Source organism: Bombina bombina, chromosome 7, assembly GCF_027579735.1.
Source record: "Bombina bombina isolate aBomBom1 chromosome 7, aBomBom1.pri, whole genome shotgun sequence".
NCBI lineage: Eukaryota > Metazoa > Chordata > Amphibia > Anura > Bombinatoridae > Bombina > Bombina bombina.
Window position 1 is genome coordinate 417,329,170 of NC_069505.1, and position 16,747 is coordinate 417,345,916.

The following is a 16,747-nucleotide window of genomic DNA, read 5'->3' on the forward strand; positions in this document are numbered from 1 at the left end:
ATCCTAATCTCTATTGCTATCTACATAGCCTGACAGTGTATAAATGTTGTGTGTTTTTACCATTAAATTGTACTTCGCGTTTTCACCTGAATACTAGTCTGTCTAGTTATTTGGGTGGGCTTCTGCTAGAATTGCTTTCTCCGCTACATAGTGGCAGGTTCCAGGTATCGGGAGGATCCTTTAGCAGAGCTACCCAGTTGGGGTAGCGGGAATCCGTCACAGAGGGGGCAGCGGTGGGATGCTTCCATCTACATGGAATGTCCAAACCACCACCTGAAGACCTTTAAATATTTTGTATTGTAAAAATATCTGTAAATAAAATACATTGACAGAATATGAATGTGAGTAGTCATTGTAAAAAATGTATGACAATTCTCAAGAAAACAAAATGATTATTGATTTATCCTTCTTGTGTACTTTGTTTCTTATGTAACTTACTAATTGTTATACTAGTTCAGATCTTTCAAAAAATTAAATTTAGCATAACACAATTTTGACAAATAGGTGCAAAATATGCTAAGACCCTTTTTAGTCCAACCTACAACAAAGGAAAAAGCCTTGCACACTGTAAACAAATGGCAGATTTCCAAGGGCTCATCTTCATGCATGATATCCCAAAAACAACTCATCCCAGGGGCAAACATCCCACTCAACACCTGACAACGGTAGTGCTTGCCCCCAAATGATGCTCCACCTCTGAGGAGCTGCAAGAGCGTGGCTAACCATACACACCATACTTACCTACATTTTCCAGTGGTTTAGTCGGGGAGATTGCAACGCTCGTGGGATATTCCACTATCAGACCAAACTTGGCCAGTAGTCTTCTTATCCCGGCGTCAAGCTGGAATGATAAGGGAATATTCTAGAGCAGAGAAAGTTCACAAAATGAGGTAAGCAGTACTCACACTATGCAGGGTAGTCTTTGGCGGCAGCAGGTAGGAATCAGTGGTTAGGCAGTTCAAGGGTAAACCACTTGAAGGACTGGAAACAGACAGGATAGTCTCTGACAGCAATAGGTAGGGAATCCAGCGGTAAGGCAGTTCAAGTGTAAATCAATAGAATGGTCAGGCAGGTAAAGTTCGGCAACAGAATGGCATACAGATATACAGCACAAAAAGTAACACCTATACTTGGGCACAGTTGAGAGCGACTGAGGCCTTTACATAGGGAAGACAGGGCAGGCGGTTATAATATAATCACCATGCTGCAGTTACACTGCCGAATCCCTAGCAACAGGAGGAGTGCCTGTGTCTGTGGCAACGGCCACAGCAGAGCAGAGGAGCAGTGTGACAGAGATATGGGGGGGGGGGAGTAGCAGCATTCTGGAATTCTCTCCCTGACAAGAGTGGTCGCTTTGCTGGGTAGTGGGACAATCCCGCAAAATGCTGAAAAGTTAGGACCTCTGGTAAACCTTGACACTCTAGATGTTTCTGAACTATATTTCCCATGATGCTCGACTAGACTGCAGAGTGTTTAAGCATCATGGGAGATGTCGTTCTGAAACATCTGGATTGCCAAGGTTCGCCATCACTGGCCTAGATAAACCACATGACTCCACCCACATAACACATAGGTCCACAATGATACAACCAACTGGTCTTCACTCTACTCTAGGTCTCTCAAACTGCATACCCAGCCTCCCTATACCCAAATACTCTACGGGTAAAGGTGTGAGGTGTGTTCATATTTGTCTGTCATTAATCCATTCACAGAATAAGATGCAAATCTCTAAGTATGTTTCATATATTTCACTCTGAGACAAGACTATTGAAAGGGACAGTAAACATCTTGTAATTATAAGATTTATTCCTGCAGACTTGCAATTCATTTACTAGGTAAGTATGGAAAGTGTTTGAATGGATTAACACCTTTTTGCTGCGATTGCTGTCCCATCATGACATATTTGGAGGAGCCAGTTTTAACTTGTTATTGGAGTAGCTACAGCTATTTTGTTAGCCACACTTGTATTGTTTGGCATTATCTATCTTATCACCTCTGCTGAAGTCAGTTAAGGATGGATATGTATCAGGGTTAGGCTTGAGAAGTCTGTAGTGTGCACTTCCGAGTCTAAGAAATGAAAACCCCAAAATTTTAAGACAAAAATTACAGGAAAATATGACAAAATAAATAATGAGAAGCATAATTAGACATTAATTACAATTTCAAGTTAATCAAAAAGGGACCATAAACACCTTGTTATTACAAAACATCTCTGTTGTGTTGCTATAGAATAACACATCAGCCAAGTCTTAAGGTTTTTAAAACAAATTAACATCTTGCAGAAATTATTTATCAAAAGCCAAACTCCACTCACCGGTTGCCTTATTTGGAGAAGCCAATCTGGGCTTTAGTCTACAGACAAGAAGGCTAGTAAGTTAGTAAAAACTAAATTGTTCTGCAGTTGTAGCCAATTATGGACAGATATGTAGCAGGGCCATCCTTGAGAAGTCAGCAGGTGCATTTTAAAGTCGGAGAATTAGAAATTGCTCAATTTTCAAAGCTAAATTACACGAAAAAAGGCAAAATAAATAATAAAAGTATACTGCCACATTATTTTATTACACATAACAAAACATTTTATATACAAATCTCAAGGTGCTTTCTGTCCCTTTAAGGATACTTTCCAATAAAGAGATGCATGATCAGTTTTTGTAACAAGCCAAGAATATATTAAACATAGAGCACCAGCTGAATACAAATTATATTCTCTTTATTTATAAAAACAGTTAAAAACCATATAAATGGCACCCAGGGGACAACAATTCAAAGTCAGTAAAAGCTTTATCTCTGGCTTGTCAGCAAAATACAGAGCAGCGTATTCCCTGGGCACTGACATAGCTCTGCCTGCAATTCATAAGTTGGTTGTAAAATGACACACAAATCATTTATAATGAACACACTGTACAATTATTAATGTGTTAAATAAAAAAGAATGCTAATTTGAAATAATCTTGCACAATTTTCTCCACCCACATCTCTTTGTTAGTGTTTTGTAGCAGTCAGATACAGGTAATGTGCAATATAGTGATTGTGACTACAGAAAGCATAGCTTTGTCTAAGACCATAAATTGTAAACAAAACAACAAACAAAGAACTGCGGGTGGAGAAATCTTAGAGTAGACATCAAATCACAGCCTCATTGGCAGCAACAGAATTTGGTCTAAGAAAACCACAATTCGGCCAGTATTAAAATGTCATTAAGTCGATGGGGGCATTTCAAAAATTATAAAGGGACTTCTGTTCCACGAGAACATACTGAAGTACGTTCAGGGGCGTGCACGTGATTTGTGCGCTATGCGCCAGCAGCAGTATATGAAGCAATGTTTATACATGGGACCTGTAGAGGAAGCTATATAGTGCAGAAGCCCCTCTATGGTAAACTTAGCTGTATAGCTAGGAGTACTGTGTAATAGAGTGTTTGTGCACAAGCCGAGTGTATCACTTTTTTAGATTGTACACTCTATCTGAATCAGTATAATTTTGACTCCCATGCCCCTTTAATATTAATAGAAATGCTTAAATTTCCCCTTTCATTAACAATTCTGTTTACCCTCACCCGCTCTTGTAATATCTGTCACTTTTGTAGCAAGACGGATGGTATTTCCTGATTCAGTAGTGAGTGGATCACCTGGTTGCGCAGTCTGTGCTCAGGTAGGTAGCTGCTGTGATATACCGGAATAAAACAAACACTCTTCTTTCTTCATGATAAAATCACAGATTCTATGTATACATATCATACAGTACTGTACAGAGTCTAAAAACATCCTGCGCCGCAGACGCCGCTGTCACAAGCCCGGCATGATGTAAGCGATATTATCCAGAGTATTTGACTAAGGGGAAAAAAAGAGAAAGGGAAATAATTTGTGTTGAATGGAAATAAAAAACCTTGCACTTGCTTTAAATTAAAATACCAAGTGTGAAAATGTTCTCAATACATTAACATCTTGTTTGATATTTTTTTCATGGCCAAACGCCACCACCGCTTGTCTTATTTGGAGGAGATAATCCATTATTCTTACTTTACGTCCTTGTTTTGCAGCATCTTAAAGGGACACAAAAATGATTCAGATAGAACATACCTTTTTAAACAACTTTCCAATTTACTTTCATTATTTTTTATTTTTTTTTCTCTTGGAATCTTTAGTTGAAGCAGATACCTAGGTATGCTCAGGAGCAGCACTACTGACAGCTAGCTGCTGATTGGTGGCTGCACATATATACCTCTTTTCATTGGCTCACCCAATGTGCTCAGCTAGCTCCCAGTCGTGCATTGCTGCTCTTTCAACAAAGGATACCAAAGAGTGAAGCAAATTTGATAATGCAAAGTAAACTGGAAAGCTGTTTAAAATTGTATGTTCTACCTAAATCATGAAAGGAAAAAAAAAATCAAGGTTTTTATGTCCCTTTAACTTATCAACTCTGCTGTGGCCAATTAGCTGCAGATATAAATGGGCTACTCAGCAATCCAACAATCACTGTACAGAATGTAGCACGGACAGAGTTAAAATGACAGTAAACTTTATTAACAAATTTGCAGCAATACAACAATTACTAACAGGAGTCCACATTTTTAAATTGTTTGCACTTTCTAAATTACAGGAAAAAGGGGACAAAATAAATAACGGTATATTTCAAAGTTATTTCCCTATGAATAATTACACATTTTATAATCTTTCATTTCCATTTACGTTCCATTTCCCTTTAAAAACAGTTGGGGATTCCCTCCCTCGGTCTCAGTAACACAAAACAGTTTCATTGTTCTCTGGAGTAAAATGATCAATTGGCCTATTAAGCTAAACACACTGGAAGTTGAAATCCGGGAAGAAATAAAACAAATACCCCAGATTGCAGCACAAATATGTGAGAAGTGATTAATTTGCTGCTTTTATGAAATATTCTTTATTGGGGCAAATTACCCTTAGCAAAGTTATTTATAGAATGCATACTGTATGAATAGATAAGGGACCTTTTATTTAAATGGATGATTTGTATATGAATTACAACACACATTACACAGTTCTTAACATTCAAACTGAAACTAAAGTGATTTTATGAGCAAAGGAAGTTTCCTCTTACCAAGACTTGCTTCGGGCAGGCATTCAGCTGGGGCACATGGCTTGTGAGACAAACTAATGGGCCCAAAGCACACAGGATGGAATCCAGAAGGACGGACAGGCTGCCTGATACCGCAACCATACCCTGAAAACCAGGAATGACATGTCTTATCATGATGTACACACCAAACACTGCATTCTTACATAGAGACATAAGTGTGTGGCTCTTTGGTGCATTGTGTTTGATATTTGTATGTGATTTTTCCTATTGGGCTTTGCACCCAAGCTTGGTTCACTGCAATTAAACCCAGCTTTCTTGTGAGCGCCCAGAACTGTGCGTTTTGCCAGTGGCACAGGATTTGTGCATATTCTGGTTTGAGAGTGTCGTCCACATCTGTGTTTTATGTGATGCAGAGATATAAAGCTACAGTTAATTTAATAGGAAGATGTGTTTATTAAAGTTATAGTAAATCCTAGCGTTTGTGAAATGCTAGGATTTACCAGTGGAACAAATAAACGAGACTTTCAGTCATGAAGTATAAAATACTTCATGCTGAAAGCTTCTTTATTTGTTGGAAGCGTTCGCTGCTCTGAGCTCCTCAAGCAGCCCACTACAGAACGCTATTTTGCTGTGAGGTGACGTTTCCACCTCTTAGCCAATAGCTGCGTGGGCCAGCTGGCGCCAAGCCGGTAAGCTAGCACGCTATTGGCTAAGATCACCCCACAGCAAAATAGCGTTCTGCCGTGGGCTGCCTGAGGAGCTCAGTGCGGTGAACTCTTCAAACAAATAAAGGAACTTTCAGCATGAAGTATTTTATACTTAATGACTGAAAGTCCCCTTTATTTGTTGCACTGGTAAATCCTAGCGTTTCACAAACGCTAGGATTTGCCATCACTGTAATGAAAGGTGAAATAAAAATCCTAAACACAGTTACATTTTACATGGTTACAAATCTTGAAACTGATTACACAGGTGTAAAGCATTGGTCACTTGTAATATATCTGTCAAATGACACTGTATATAAAATAACTGAAAAAGTCAATGTATTACTCATATTCTGCAATTATATTTTAATATACACATTTTTACTAATATTTAATAGCATTTTCCAGTTTTAATATCATTTTAAACAGATTTACAAATGATTTACAGGGGCTTTAAACCCCCAAAAAGTTATGTTTGAAGATTGTTATTTAAGGGGACAAGATCATAGTGAGCTTGATGAGCAAAACAAAAAAGATGCCAGCCCTGTCTGTAAATATATTTATATCTTTTACCAGCTCGTATAAGTCACTCGCTGACTACAAACTTGAAGTTTAATAAATGCTGTAAAAACAAAATGTATGCTTACCTGATAAATGTCTTTCTTTCCGGATATGTTAAGTCCACGGAATCATCAATTACTAGTGGGAATATCACTCCTGGCCAGCAGGAGGAGGCAAAGAGCACTACAGCAAAGCTGCTATATATGTCACTTCCCTTACCCATAACCTCCAGTCATTCAGCCGAAGGAAAAATGGAAAAAGAAGATAACACAAAAGTGTAGAGGTGCCTGAGGTTTTAGAAAAAATAACTGTCTTAAATAAAGGGTGGGCATAAATTATGTTTTCTTTCCTAAGATATGGTGAGTCCACGGAATCATCAATTAATAGTGGGAATCAATACACAATCTAGAGGACACAGATGATAAAGGAGGGACAAGACAGGAACCTAAACAAAAGGCACCACCGCTTGAAAAACCCTTCTCCCAAAAAAAGCCTCAGCTGAGGCAAAAGTATCAAATGTATAAAACTTTGAAAAAAGTATGCAAAGAGGACCAAATTGCAGCCTTGCAAAACTGTTCCACAGAAACTTCATTTTTAAATGCCCAGGAAGAAGAAACGGCCCTCGTAGAATGAGCAGTGATTCTCTCAGGAGGTTGCTGTTCAGAAGTCTCATAGGCCAAACAAATAATACTCCTTAGCCAAAGAGAAGTAGCCGTAGCTTTCTGACCCTTGCGATTCCCAGAAAAACAAACAAAGAAAGCAGAAGACTGACGAAAGTCCTTAGTCGTCTGAAGATAGAACTTCAATGCACACGCAACATCTAGGTTGTGCAATAAACGCTCCTTAGGAGAAGAAGAATTAGGACACAAAGAAGGAACCACAATCTCCTGATAAATATTCTTGTTTGAAACAACCTTAGGTAGGAAACCTAATTTAGAAAGTAAAACCACCTTATAAGAATGAAAAATAAGAGAAGCAAACTGCAGAGCCGAGAGTTATGAAACTCTCCAAGCAGAAGAAATAGCAACAAGAAACAAAACCTTCCAAGATAACATCTTGATATCTAAGGAATGCATAGGTTCAAACAGAGCCCGCTGTAAAACTCTAAGAACAAGGTTAAGACTCCAGGGAGGAGTAAGGGGCTTAAACACAGGCTTAATCCTAACCAAAGCCTGACAAAAAGATTGCACGTCCGCCAAACGCTTATGCAACAAAAAGGAAATGTATGCTTACCTGATAAATTTATTTCTTTTACGATATGACGAGTCCACGGATTTCATCCTTACTTATGGGATTACGCCTCCTGGTCAGCAGGAAGTGGCAAAGAGCACCACAGCAGAGCTGTATATATAGCTCCTCCCTTCCCTCCCACTCCAGTCATTCGACCGAAGTTAGGAAGAGAAAGGAAAAGCCAAAGGTGCAGAGGTGACTGAAGTTTAACAAAAATAAGTACATACCTGTCCTAGAAATAACAGGGTGGGCCGTGGACTCGTCATATCGTAAAAGAAATAAATTTATCAGGTAAGCATAAATTTCCTTTTCTTTTACAAGATATGACAAGTCCACGGATTTCATCCTTACTTATGGGATACAATACCAAAGCTATAGGACACGGATGAAAGGGAGGGACAAGACAGGAACCTAAACGGAAGGCACCACTGCTTGAAGAACCTTTCTCCCAAAAACAGCCTCAGATGAAGCAAAAGTATAAAATTTGTAAAATTTGGAAAAAGTGTGAAGAGACGACCAAGTTGCAGCCTTGCAAATCTGTTCAACAGAAGCATCGTTTTTAAATGCCCATGAAGAAGCCACAGACCTAGTGGAATGAGCCGTAATTCTTTCAGGAGGCTGCTGGCCAGCAGTCTCATATGCCAGACGGATGATACTCTTCAGCCAAAAAGAAAGAGAGGTAGCCGTAGCTTTCTGGCCCCTACGCTTTCCAGAAAAAACAATAAAATAAATAAAGAGGATGATTGACGAAATTCTTTAGTCGCCTGTAAGTAAAACTTCAGGGCACGGACCACGTCCAAGTTATGCAACAAACGCTCCTTCTTATGAATGAATGAAGGAACAACAATTTCCTGATTAATATTCTTATTAGAAACAACCTTAGGAAGAAAACCAGGTTTAGTACATAAAACCACCTTATCAGAATGGAAAATAAGATAAGGAGATTCACATTGTAACGCTGAAAGCTCAGAAACTCTACGAGCAGAAGAAATAGCAACCAAAAATAAAACCTTCCAAGATAACAACTTAATATCTATGGAATGCATAGGTTCAAACGGAACCCCTTGAAGAACATTAAGAACTAAATTCAAACTCCAGGGTGGAGCAATTGGTCTAAACACAGGCTTGATTCTAGTCAGAACCTGACAAAAAGACTGAACGTCTGGAACATCTGCCAAATGCTTGTGTAGTAAAATCGACAAAGCAGAAATTTGTCCCTTTAAGGAACTTGCTGACAACCCTTTCTCCAATCCTTCTTGGAGAAAAGATAAAATCCTGGGAATCCTAACTCTACTCCATGAGTAGCCCTTGGATTCGCACCAATAAAGATATTTACGCCATATCTTATGGTAGATCTTTCTAGTGACAGGCTTACGTGCCTGAATCAAAGTATCAATGACCGAATCAGAGAACCCCCGATTAGATAAAATCAAGCGTTCAATCTCCAAGCAGTCAGCTGCAGAGAAATTAAATTCGGATGATGGAAGGGTCCCTGAATGAGAAGGTCCTGCCTCAATGGAAGCTTCCACGACGGCAGAGGGGACATGTCCACCAGATCGGCATACCAAGTCCTGTGGGGCCACACAGGCGCGATTAGAATTACCGAAGCCCTCTCCTGTTTGACCCGTGCAATCACCCGGGGAAGGAAGCAAACGGTGGAAACACATAAGCTAGGTTGAACAACCAAGGCACTGCCAAGGCATCTATCAGTTCGGCCTGAGGATCCCTTGACCTGGATCCGTATCTTGGGAGCTTGGCATTGTGACGAGACGCCATCAGATCCAATTCCGGTCTGCCCCATCTGAGAATCAGGGTGGCAAAGACCTCCGGATGGAGTTCCCACTCCCCCGGATGAAACGTCTGTCTGCTTAAAAAGTCCGCTTCCCAGTTGTCCACTCCTGGGATGTAGATTGCTGACAGATAACAAGAGTGAGCTTCCGCCCGCCAAATTATCTTGGATACTTCTGTCATCGCTAAGGAACTCCTCGTTCCTCCCTGATGATTGATGTAAGCTACAGTCGTGATGTTGTCCGACTGAAATCGGATGAATTTGGTCGAAGCCAACTGAGGCCAAGCCTGAAGCGCATTGAATATTGCTCTCAATTCCAGAATATTGATTGGAAGTAGAGACTCCGACCAAGTCCACACCCCCTGAGCCTTCAGGAAATTCCAGATCGCACCCCAGCCTAGTAGACTGGCGTCCGTTGTCACTATCACCCAAGAGGGTCTGCGGAAGCATGTCCCTTGGGACAGATGATCCGGCGACAACCACCAAAGAAGAGAGTCTTGTCTCCTGATCCAGATCTATCTGAGGAGACAAATTTGCATAATCTCCATTCCACTGCCCGAGCATGCACAGCTGTAGCTGTCTGAGATGAAATCGAGTAAACGGAATGATGTCCATTGCCGCCACCATCAATCCAATCACCTCCATGCACTGAGCCACTGATGGTCGAGGATTAGACTGAAGGGCTCGGCATGTATTCAGAATCTTTGACTTTCTGACCTCTGTCAAGAAAATTTTCATGGATATAGAATCTATTAAAGTTCCCAAGAAGGGAGCCCTTGTCTGTGGAATTAGTGAACTCTTTTCTAGATTCACCTTCCACCCGTGAGTCCTCAGAAAGGACAGAATCATGTCTGTATGAGATTTTGTCAGATGGTAAGACGACGCCTGGATCAGAATATCGTCCAGATAAGGCGCCACTGCAATGCCCCGCGGCCTGAGAACCGCCAGAAGGGACCCTAGAACCTTTGTGAAGATCCTGGGTGCTGTGGCCAACCCGAGGGGAAGAGCCACGAACTGAAAATGTTTGTCCAGGAATGCAAACCTTAGGAACTGATGATGATCCTTGTGGATAGGAATATGAAGATATGCATCCTTCAAGTCCACGGTAGTCATATATTGACCCTCCTGGATCAATGGCAGAATTGTTCGAATAGTCTCCATCTTGAAGGATGGGACTCTGAGAAACTTGTTTAGATCCTTTAGATCTAAAATAGGTCGAAACGTGCCCTCTTTTTTGGGGACCACGAAAAGATTTGAGTAAAACCCCTGCCCCTGTTCCAGAAATGGAACGGGACAAATTACTCCCATAGTAGAGAGGTCTTTTACACAACATAAGAACGCCTCTCTTTTTATGCTGGTCTATAGACAATCGTGAAAGAAGAAACCTCCCCCTTGGGAGAGAATTTCTGAATTCCAGTTGATACCCTTGGGACACGATTTCCAGTGTCCAGAGGTCCTGAACATCTCTTACCCAAGCCTGGGTAAAAAGAGAAAGTCTGCCCCCTACTAGATCCAGTCCCGGATCGGGGGCCGCCCCTTCATGCTGTCTTGGTAGCAGCAGCGGGCTTCTTGGGTTGGGGGGAGAGGAGGGAGGAGGGAGGAGGAGGAGAAGAAGAAACTCATTTGAAGTTCCGAAAGGAACAAAAATTATTTTGTTTACCCCTCAGTTTAGCTCCTGAGGTAGGAGATGACCCTTACCTCCCGTAATGTCAGAAATTATTTCTTTCAAGTCAGGCCCGAATAGGGTTTTTCCTTTGAAAGGAATAGCCAAAAGCTTTGACTTAGATGACACATCAGCAGACCAAGATTTTAACCATAACGCTCTACGCGCTAAAATGGCAAATCCGGCATTCTTAGCCGCCAATTTGGCAATCTGAAAGGCGGCATCCATAATAAAGGAATTAGCCAGCTTAAGAGCCTTAATTCTATCTAAAATTTCCTCTAAAGGAGTCTCAGTCTTAAGAGACTCTTCTAAGGCATCAAACCAGAAGGCCGCCGCAGTTGTAACTGGTACAATGCAGGCCGTCGGTTGTAAAAGGAAACCCGGATGAATAAATAACTTTTTTAGAAGACCCTCCAATTTCTTATCCATAGGGTCTTTGAAAGCACAAATGTCTTCAATAGGAATAGTTGTACGCTTAGCCAGGATAGATATAGCTCCCTCCACCTTAGGGACTGTTTGCCAAGAGTCCCGGACAGTGTCAGATATGGGATACATTTTCTTAAAATTAGGAGAAGGTGAGAACGGTGTACCCGGTCTTTCCCATTCCTGCGTAATAATTTCCGAGATTCTCTTAGGAACCGGAAAAACATCAGAGTAAGTAGGCACCTCTAAGTATTTGTCCATCTTACACAATTTCTCTGGTGGTACCACAATAGAGTCACAGTCATCCAGAGTCGCTAAAACCTCCCGAAGTAACAGGCGGAGGTGTTCAAGCTTAAATCTAAAGGACATGACGTCCGAGTCCGTCTGAGGGAACACACTACCCGAGTCGGAACGTTCCCCCTCAGACAGAAGTTCCCTGACCCCCAATTCAGATCCCTGTGAGGGTACATCGGAAATAGCCAACAAAACATCAGAAGTCGCAGGATTTGAATTGGCTTCTGTCCTGCTGCGTTTGCCCTGTAACACTGGCAACTTAGATAAAACCTCTGTAAGGGTAGATGACATAACTGCAGCCATATCCTGCAGAGTAAATGACGTGGACGCGGTAGAAGAACCAGGCGTCGCTTGGGTGGGCGTTAAAGGTTGTGACGCTTGGGGAGAAAGTAGTAGCATACCCTGATTCTCATCAGACTGAGAAGCATCCTTAGACACACTTTCCTTAAAGAAAATATGTTCTTTACATTGTAAGGCCCTTTCAGTACATGAGGGACAAAAAGTAAGAGGGGGTTCCACAATGGCATCTAAACACATAGAACAAGTACTTTCCTCAAGTTCAGACATGTTAAACAGACTAGCAATAGCAATAATAGTCGTTCTTTACTTGATATATTGAGCTCTGAAGTCAAATCATATAGTCAAAAATTTTTAACTAAAAAGTGTACTGCGCCTTTAAATAATAAAAGCGCAACAATTTTTCTGCTATCAGTCAAAACAACGTTTGCAGCAATAAAAAGTGCCCTTATGTTCCAAAGTAACTTAACAATATTTCTCCGTTTGTGTGGTTATGCTATATATAATTTTTATCACACTCCAGGCCCCTGCACCTCGCCACAGCTCTGCTGCAGCGCCTACCTGCCCCCAGATCACACTGATCCTCTTTGAGTAGCACTCCTAAGTCTCTCTGTACCCTTTGTGTACAAACTGTGTACAAACTGACTTAGGCCCCCCTTGCTGCCGATCCGGACGAATACTGCGCCGCTGAGCGCGCAAAATTAGGTCCCGCCAACCGTGGGCGTAACTCGAGCCGTACTGAGACCCACATGGGAAGAAAAACAACATGTCGGTTTCCCAACTTAAATCACTATAAAACGCCATGTGCCCCTCTGATACACACACTTTAAATAATAAAAGCGCAACAAACATGGAATATTGCTCTCTGCCAAGCCAGTTATAATGACATAATAACGACAGCCCTTAAGCAGCAAACCGCATCTCCCAGCGTCAGCCCACCAGTATAAGTGAAAACACCAAACACACTGATAAGTAATCAAAATAAAAGGGAATTCCAGGTACACCATTTCCTTTCATATAGTGCATACTGATTACCCCTCCCCAGTTAGGGAATAATGTCAGCCTGTTCTGATGCATCTAGTCTCCCCAGAAACAAATGACTGAACATACCTCAATGCTGCTTGTAGCATAACACGGTTCTCCACACTGAAGATGTTTCTTTACACTACCTTCAACCACTCTGTGGGAACCAGCAAGATCTTAGATAATGTTTGCTAAGATCATCAACCTCAGGGCAGAAAATAAGAGGTCTCCACTCCTCTTGGGATGTTATTGACTGACGATTTCTCCCTGAGAAAAATAGTACTCACTGGCACCATTTTAAAATAAAAAACTTCTTGATTGAAGAATCTAAACTAACTTTACCTCTTCCTATCACTAACATAGGCAAAGAGAATGACTGAAGTGGGAGGGAAGGGAGGAGCTATATATACAGCTCTGCTGTGGTGCTCTTTGCCACTTCCTGCTGACCAGGAGGCTTAATCCCATAAGTAAGGATGAAATCCGTGGACTCGTCATATCTTGTAAAAGAAATAGACAATGCAGAAATCTGACCTTTCAGAGTACTAGCTGACAAACCCTTCTCCAAACCCTCCTGCAGAAAAGACAAAATACTAGGACTCCTGACTCTACTTCAAGAGAAGCCTCTGGATTAACAGCAATACAGATATTTACACCATATCTTATAGTAAATCTTTCTTGCCACAGGCTTAAGAGTCTGAATCATGGTCTCAATGACTGACTCTGAAAACCCACGCTTAGACAAAATCAATCGTTCAATCTCCAGGCAGTCAGCTTCAGAGAAACAAGATTTGGATGAAGAAAAGGACCCTGAAGTAGAAGGTCCTTCATCAGAGGGAGTCTCCATGGAGGTAGAGACAACATTTCCACTAGATCTGCATACCAGATCCTGCAAGGCCACGCCGGCGCTATGAGAATCACCAACACCCTCTCTTGCTTAATCCGAGCAATGACTCTTGGCAGAAGAGAGAAAGAAGGAAATATGTATGCTAGACTGAAATTCCAAGGAACCACCAGAGCATGTATCAAGAAAGCCTGTGATCCCTTGACCTCGAGCCGTACCTCAGAAGCTTAGCATTATGCCGAGAAGCCATGAGACAAGTTTTGAGACTCCCCCCACTGGATTAACTGGGCCACCTCTGACATGGCCAAGGAACTCCGAGTTCCCCCCTGGTGGTTGATGTACACCACCGAAGTGAAGTTGTCCGACTGGAACCTGATAAACCGGGCTAAGGCTAGCTGAGGCCAGGCCAGTAGAGCATTGAAAATTGCTCTCAGTTCTAGAATGTTTATAGAGAGAACTGGTTTCTCCGGAGTCCAAAGACCCTGAGTTTTCAATGACCCCCAAATTGCTCCCCAACCTAGAAGGCTGGCATCCGTGGTCACGATCACCCAGGAAGGTCTACGAAAGCAAGTTCCCTGGGAGAGGTGATCCTGAGACAAACACCACAGAAGAGAGTCCCTTGTCGTCTGATCCAGAACTATTTGCGAACAGATCCGCATAGTCCCCGTTCCATTGCATTAACATGCAAAATTGCAGAGGTCTGAGATGGAACTGAGCAAACGGAATGATGTTCATGGAAGCTACCATCAGACCAATTACCTCCATACATAAAGCCACTGACGGCCGAGGAGTGGACTGAAGGACAAGACAAGAATTGAAGATCTTTGTTTTTCTGACATCTGTCAGAAATATCTTCATTAGTAGGGAGTCTATTATGGTCCCTAAAAACACTACTCTTGTGGCTGGAATCAGAGAACTCTTTCCCAGATTTACCTTCCAACCGTGGGAGTGAAGAAAAGACAACAAGATCTTCGTATGAGAGTTTGCTTGTTGAAAAGACGGCGCCTGAACCAAAATGTCCCCCAGATAAGGCATAACAGCAATGCCCCGAGACCGGATCACTGCCAAAAGAGGACCAGGACCTTTGAAAAAATTCTGGGAGCTGTGACAAGGCCAAAAGGAAGAAAACACAAACTGGAAATGATTGTCTAAGAAAGCAAACCTTAGAAACTTGTGATGATCCCGATGAATGGGAACATGAAGGTATGCATCCTTTAAGTGTATGGTTGTCATAAACTGACCCTCTTGAATCAAATGAAGAATGGAATGTATAGTCTCCATCTTGAAGGACGGTACACTGAGGAACTTGTTTAAACACTTAAGGTCTAAAATAGGTCTGAAAGTCCCCTCTTTCTTGGAAACCACAAACAGATTTTAATAAAATCCCAGACCCTGTTCCTGTGGAGGAACTGGAACTATAACTCCCAGGGCAAAAAGATCCTTGATACAATTTAAGAACGCCTCTCTCTTTATCTGGTCTACAGATAATCTTGAGAGAAAAAACCTACCTCTGGGAGGAAAAGTCTTGAATTCTATCTTGTACCCTGAGATACAATTTCCACTGCCCACAGGTCTGGGACATCTCGTATCCAAGCCTGAGCAAATTGAGAAAGCATGCCCCCTACTAGACCCGTTCCTGGATCAGGGACCAACCCTTCATGCTGATTTGGAGTCAGCTGCAGGTTTCTTAGATTGTTTCCCCTTGTTCCAAGACTGACCAGACTTCCAGTAAGACTTGGATAGTTTCCTACTTAAAGCGGAGGGTTTACCTCTAAAGTTACGAAAGGAACGAAAAGTTACTCTGACGCCCTTTCTGCTTATTCTTCTTATCTTAAGGAAGAAAAGATCTCTTTCCTCCTGTGATTTCAGCCAAACCAGGCTCAAACAAGGTCTTACCCTTAGAAAGGCGAAAAGAGAAAACAATGGCACTACAGGTGGTGTGTCCCTGTAACCCTAGTAATACCCCTAGACGTACCAGGGGATGTAAATTATTAATAGATAGAGGGGGACCAAGGTGCTGTGCAAAAAAGAGAACAACTGGTGGAATATTTAAATGTTGGCATTTGAAAAGTATGCACATAAATAGCACTCAACACCACTAAGGAATAGGAGCCTTAAGGTTCAAGGAGGACCCAAACAGGGATCGTCCAATAGAAGTGGTGAAGGGATAAAACATAACTTTTAATAAGGTAAAAATAAAACATAATATGAATTAAAACCACAGTGTGATAAAATGAGTGAATCACCAATCAGGGTAAAGTACCAGAGGATAATACCTCTTAAAAATAAAATTGTATACCCTCAGAATTGATTATTCAATGACCAAAACCACAAATGGGGTAATTAAATAAACCAAATTAGGCTGAATGCATTGAAGGGGGCCACAAAATGGCAAGGAACTTCAATAGAGTTAATAAGCCGGCCAGGTACCCCCTGTAATTCTCAGCGAAAGATGCTATAACTTTAAATGGTAGTCAAATCCTATGTGGGGTTCGAGCTTGCTCGTTATATGAGAAATCTGCAATTATTGCTGTGATGCTAACCAAAATATTGTATAAATGATATCAATTCCAATGATTGGAAATAGGTACAAAGATGAACTAAGTATGTCTGGATATTCCCTAGTTACCCTTTATGTTTGTTTAGGGTAATGTTGAGGTATAGTTCATTGACTGCCTATGTAAACGGTTAATAGGGTTGTATCAAATATTCACACTAGGTTGGATATACATTTAGGGATATTGTGCCCTTACCATGTAGGATGAAACAATACACTTGTCACTTCTGAGGGGAGTAAATCATAAACTCTATATTTGTGTTGCTGTTTATTACATACACTTGGGTAGCGAGCTGAGATTTATCACTGC

General features: G+C 41.4%; 1 protein-coding gene across 2 annotated transcripts in view; it reads right to left on the reverse strand.

Annotated features, from left to right (window-relative positions):
• Positions 1–2,538: 2,538 nt before the first annotated feature.
• The window catches only part of HMGXB4 (HMG-box containing 4), a 37,222-nt gene continuing 23,013 nt past the window's right edge, over positions 2,539–16,747 (reverse strand). For both annotated transcript variants that reach the window (XM_053721238.1, XM_053721239.1), the window contains exons 9-10: positions 5,077–5,199; positions 2,539–3,830 (exon numbers count right to left, since the gene is read on the reverse strand). In XM_053721238.1, the coding sequence (XP_053577213.1) occupies positions 3,786–3,830; positions 5,077–5,199 (168 nt within the window). In that variant the 3' untranslated portion in view covers positions 2,539–3,785. The remainder of the gene's footprint in view (positions 3,831–5,076; positions 5,200–16,747) is intronic.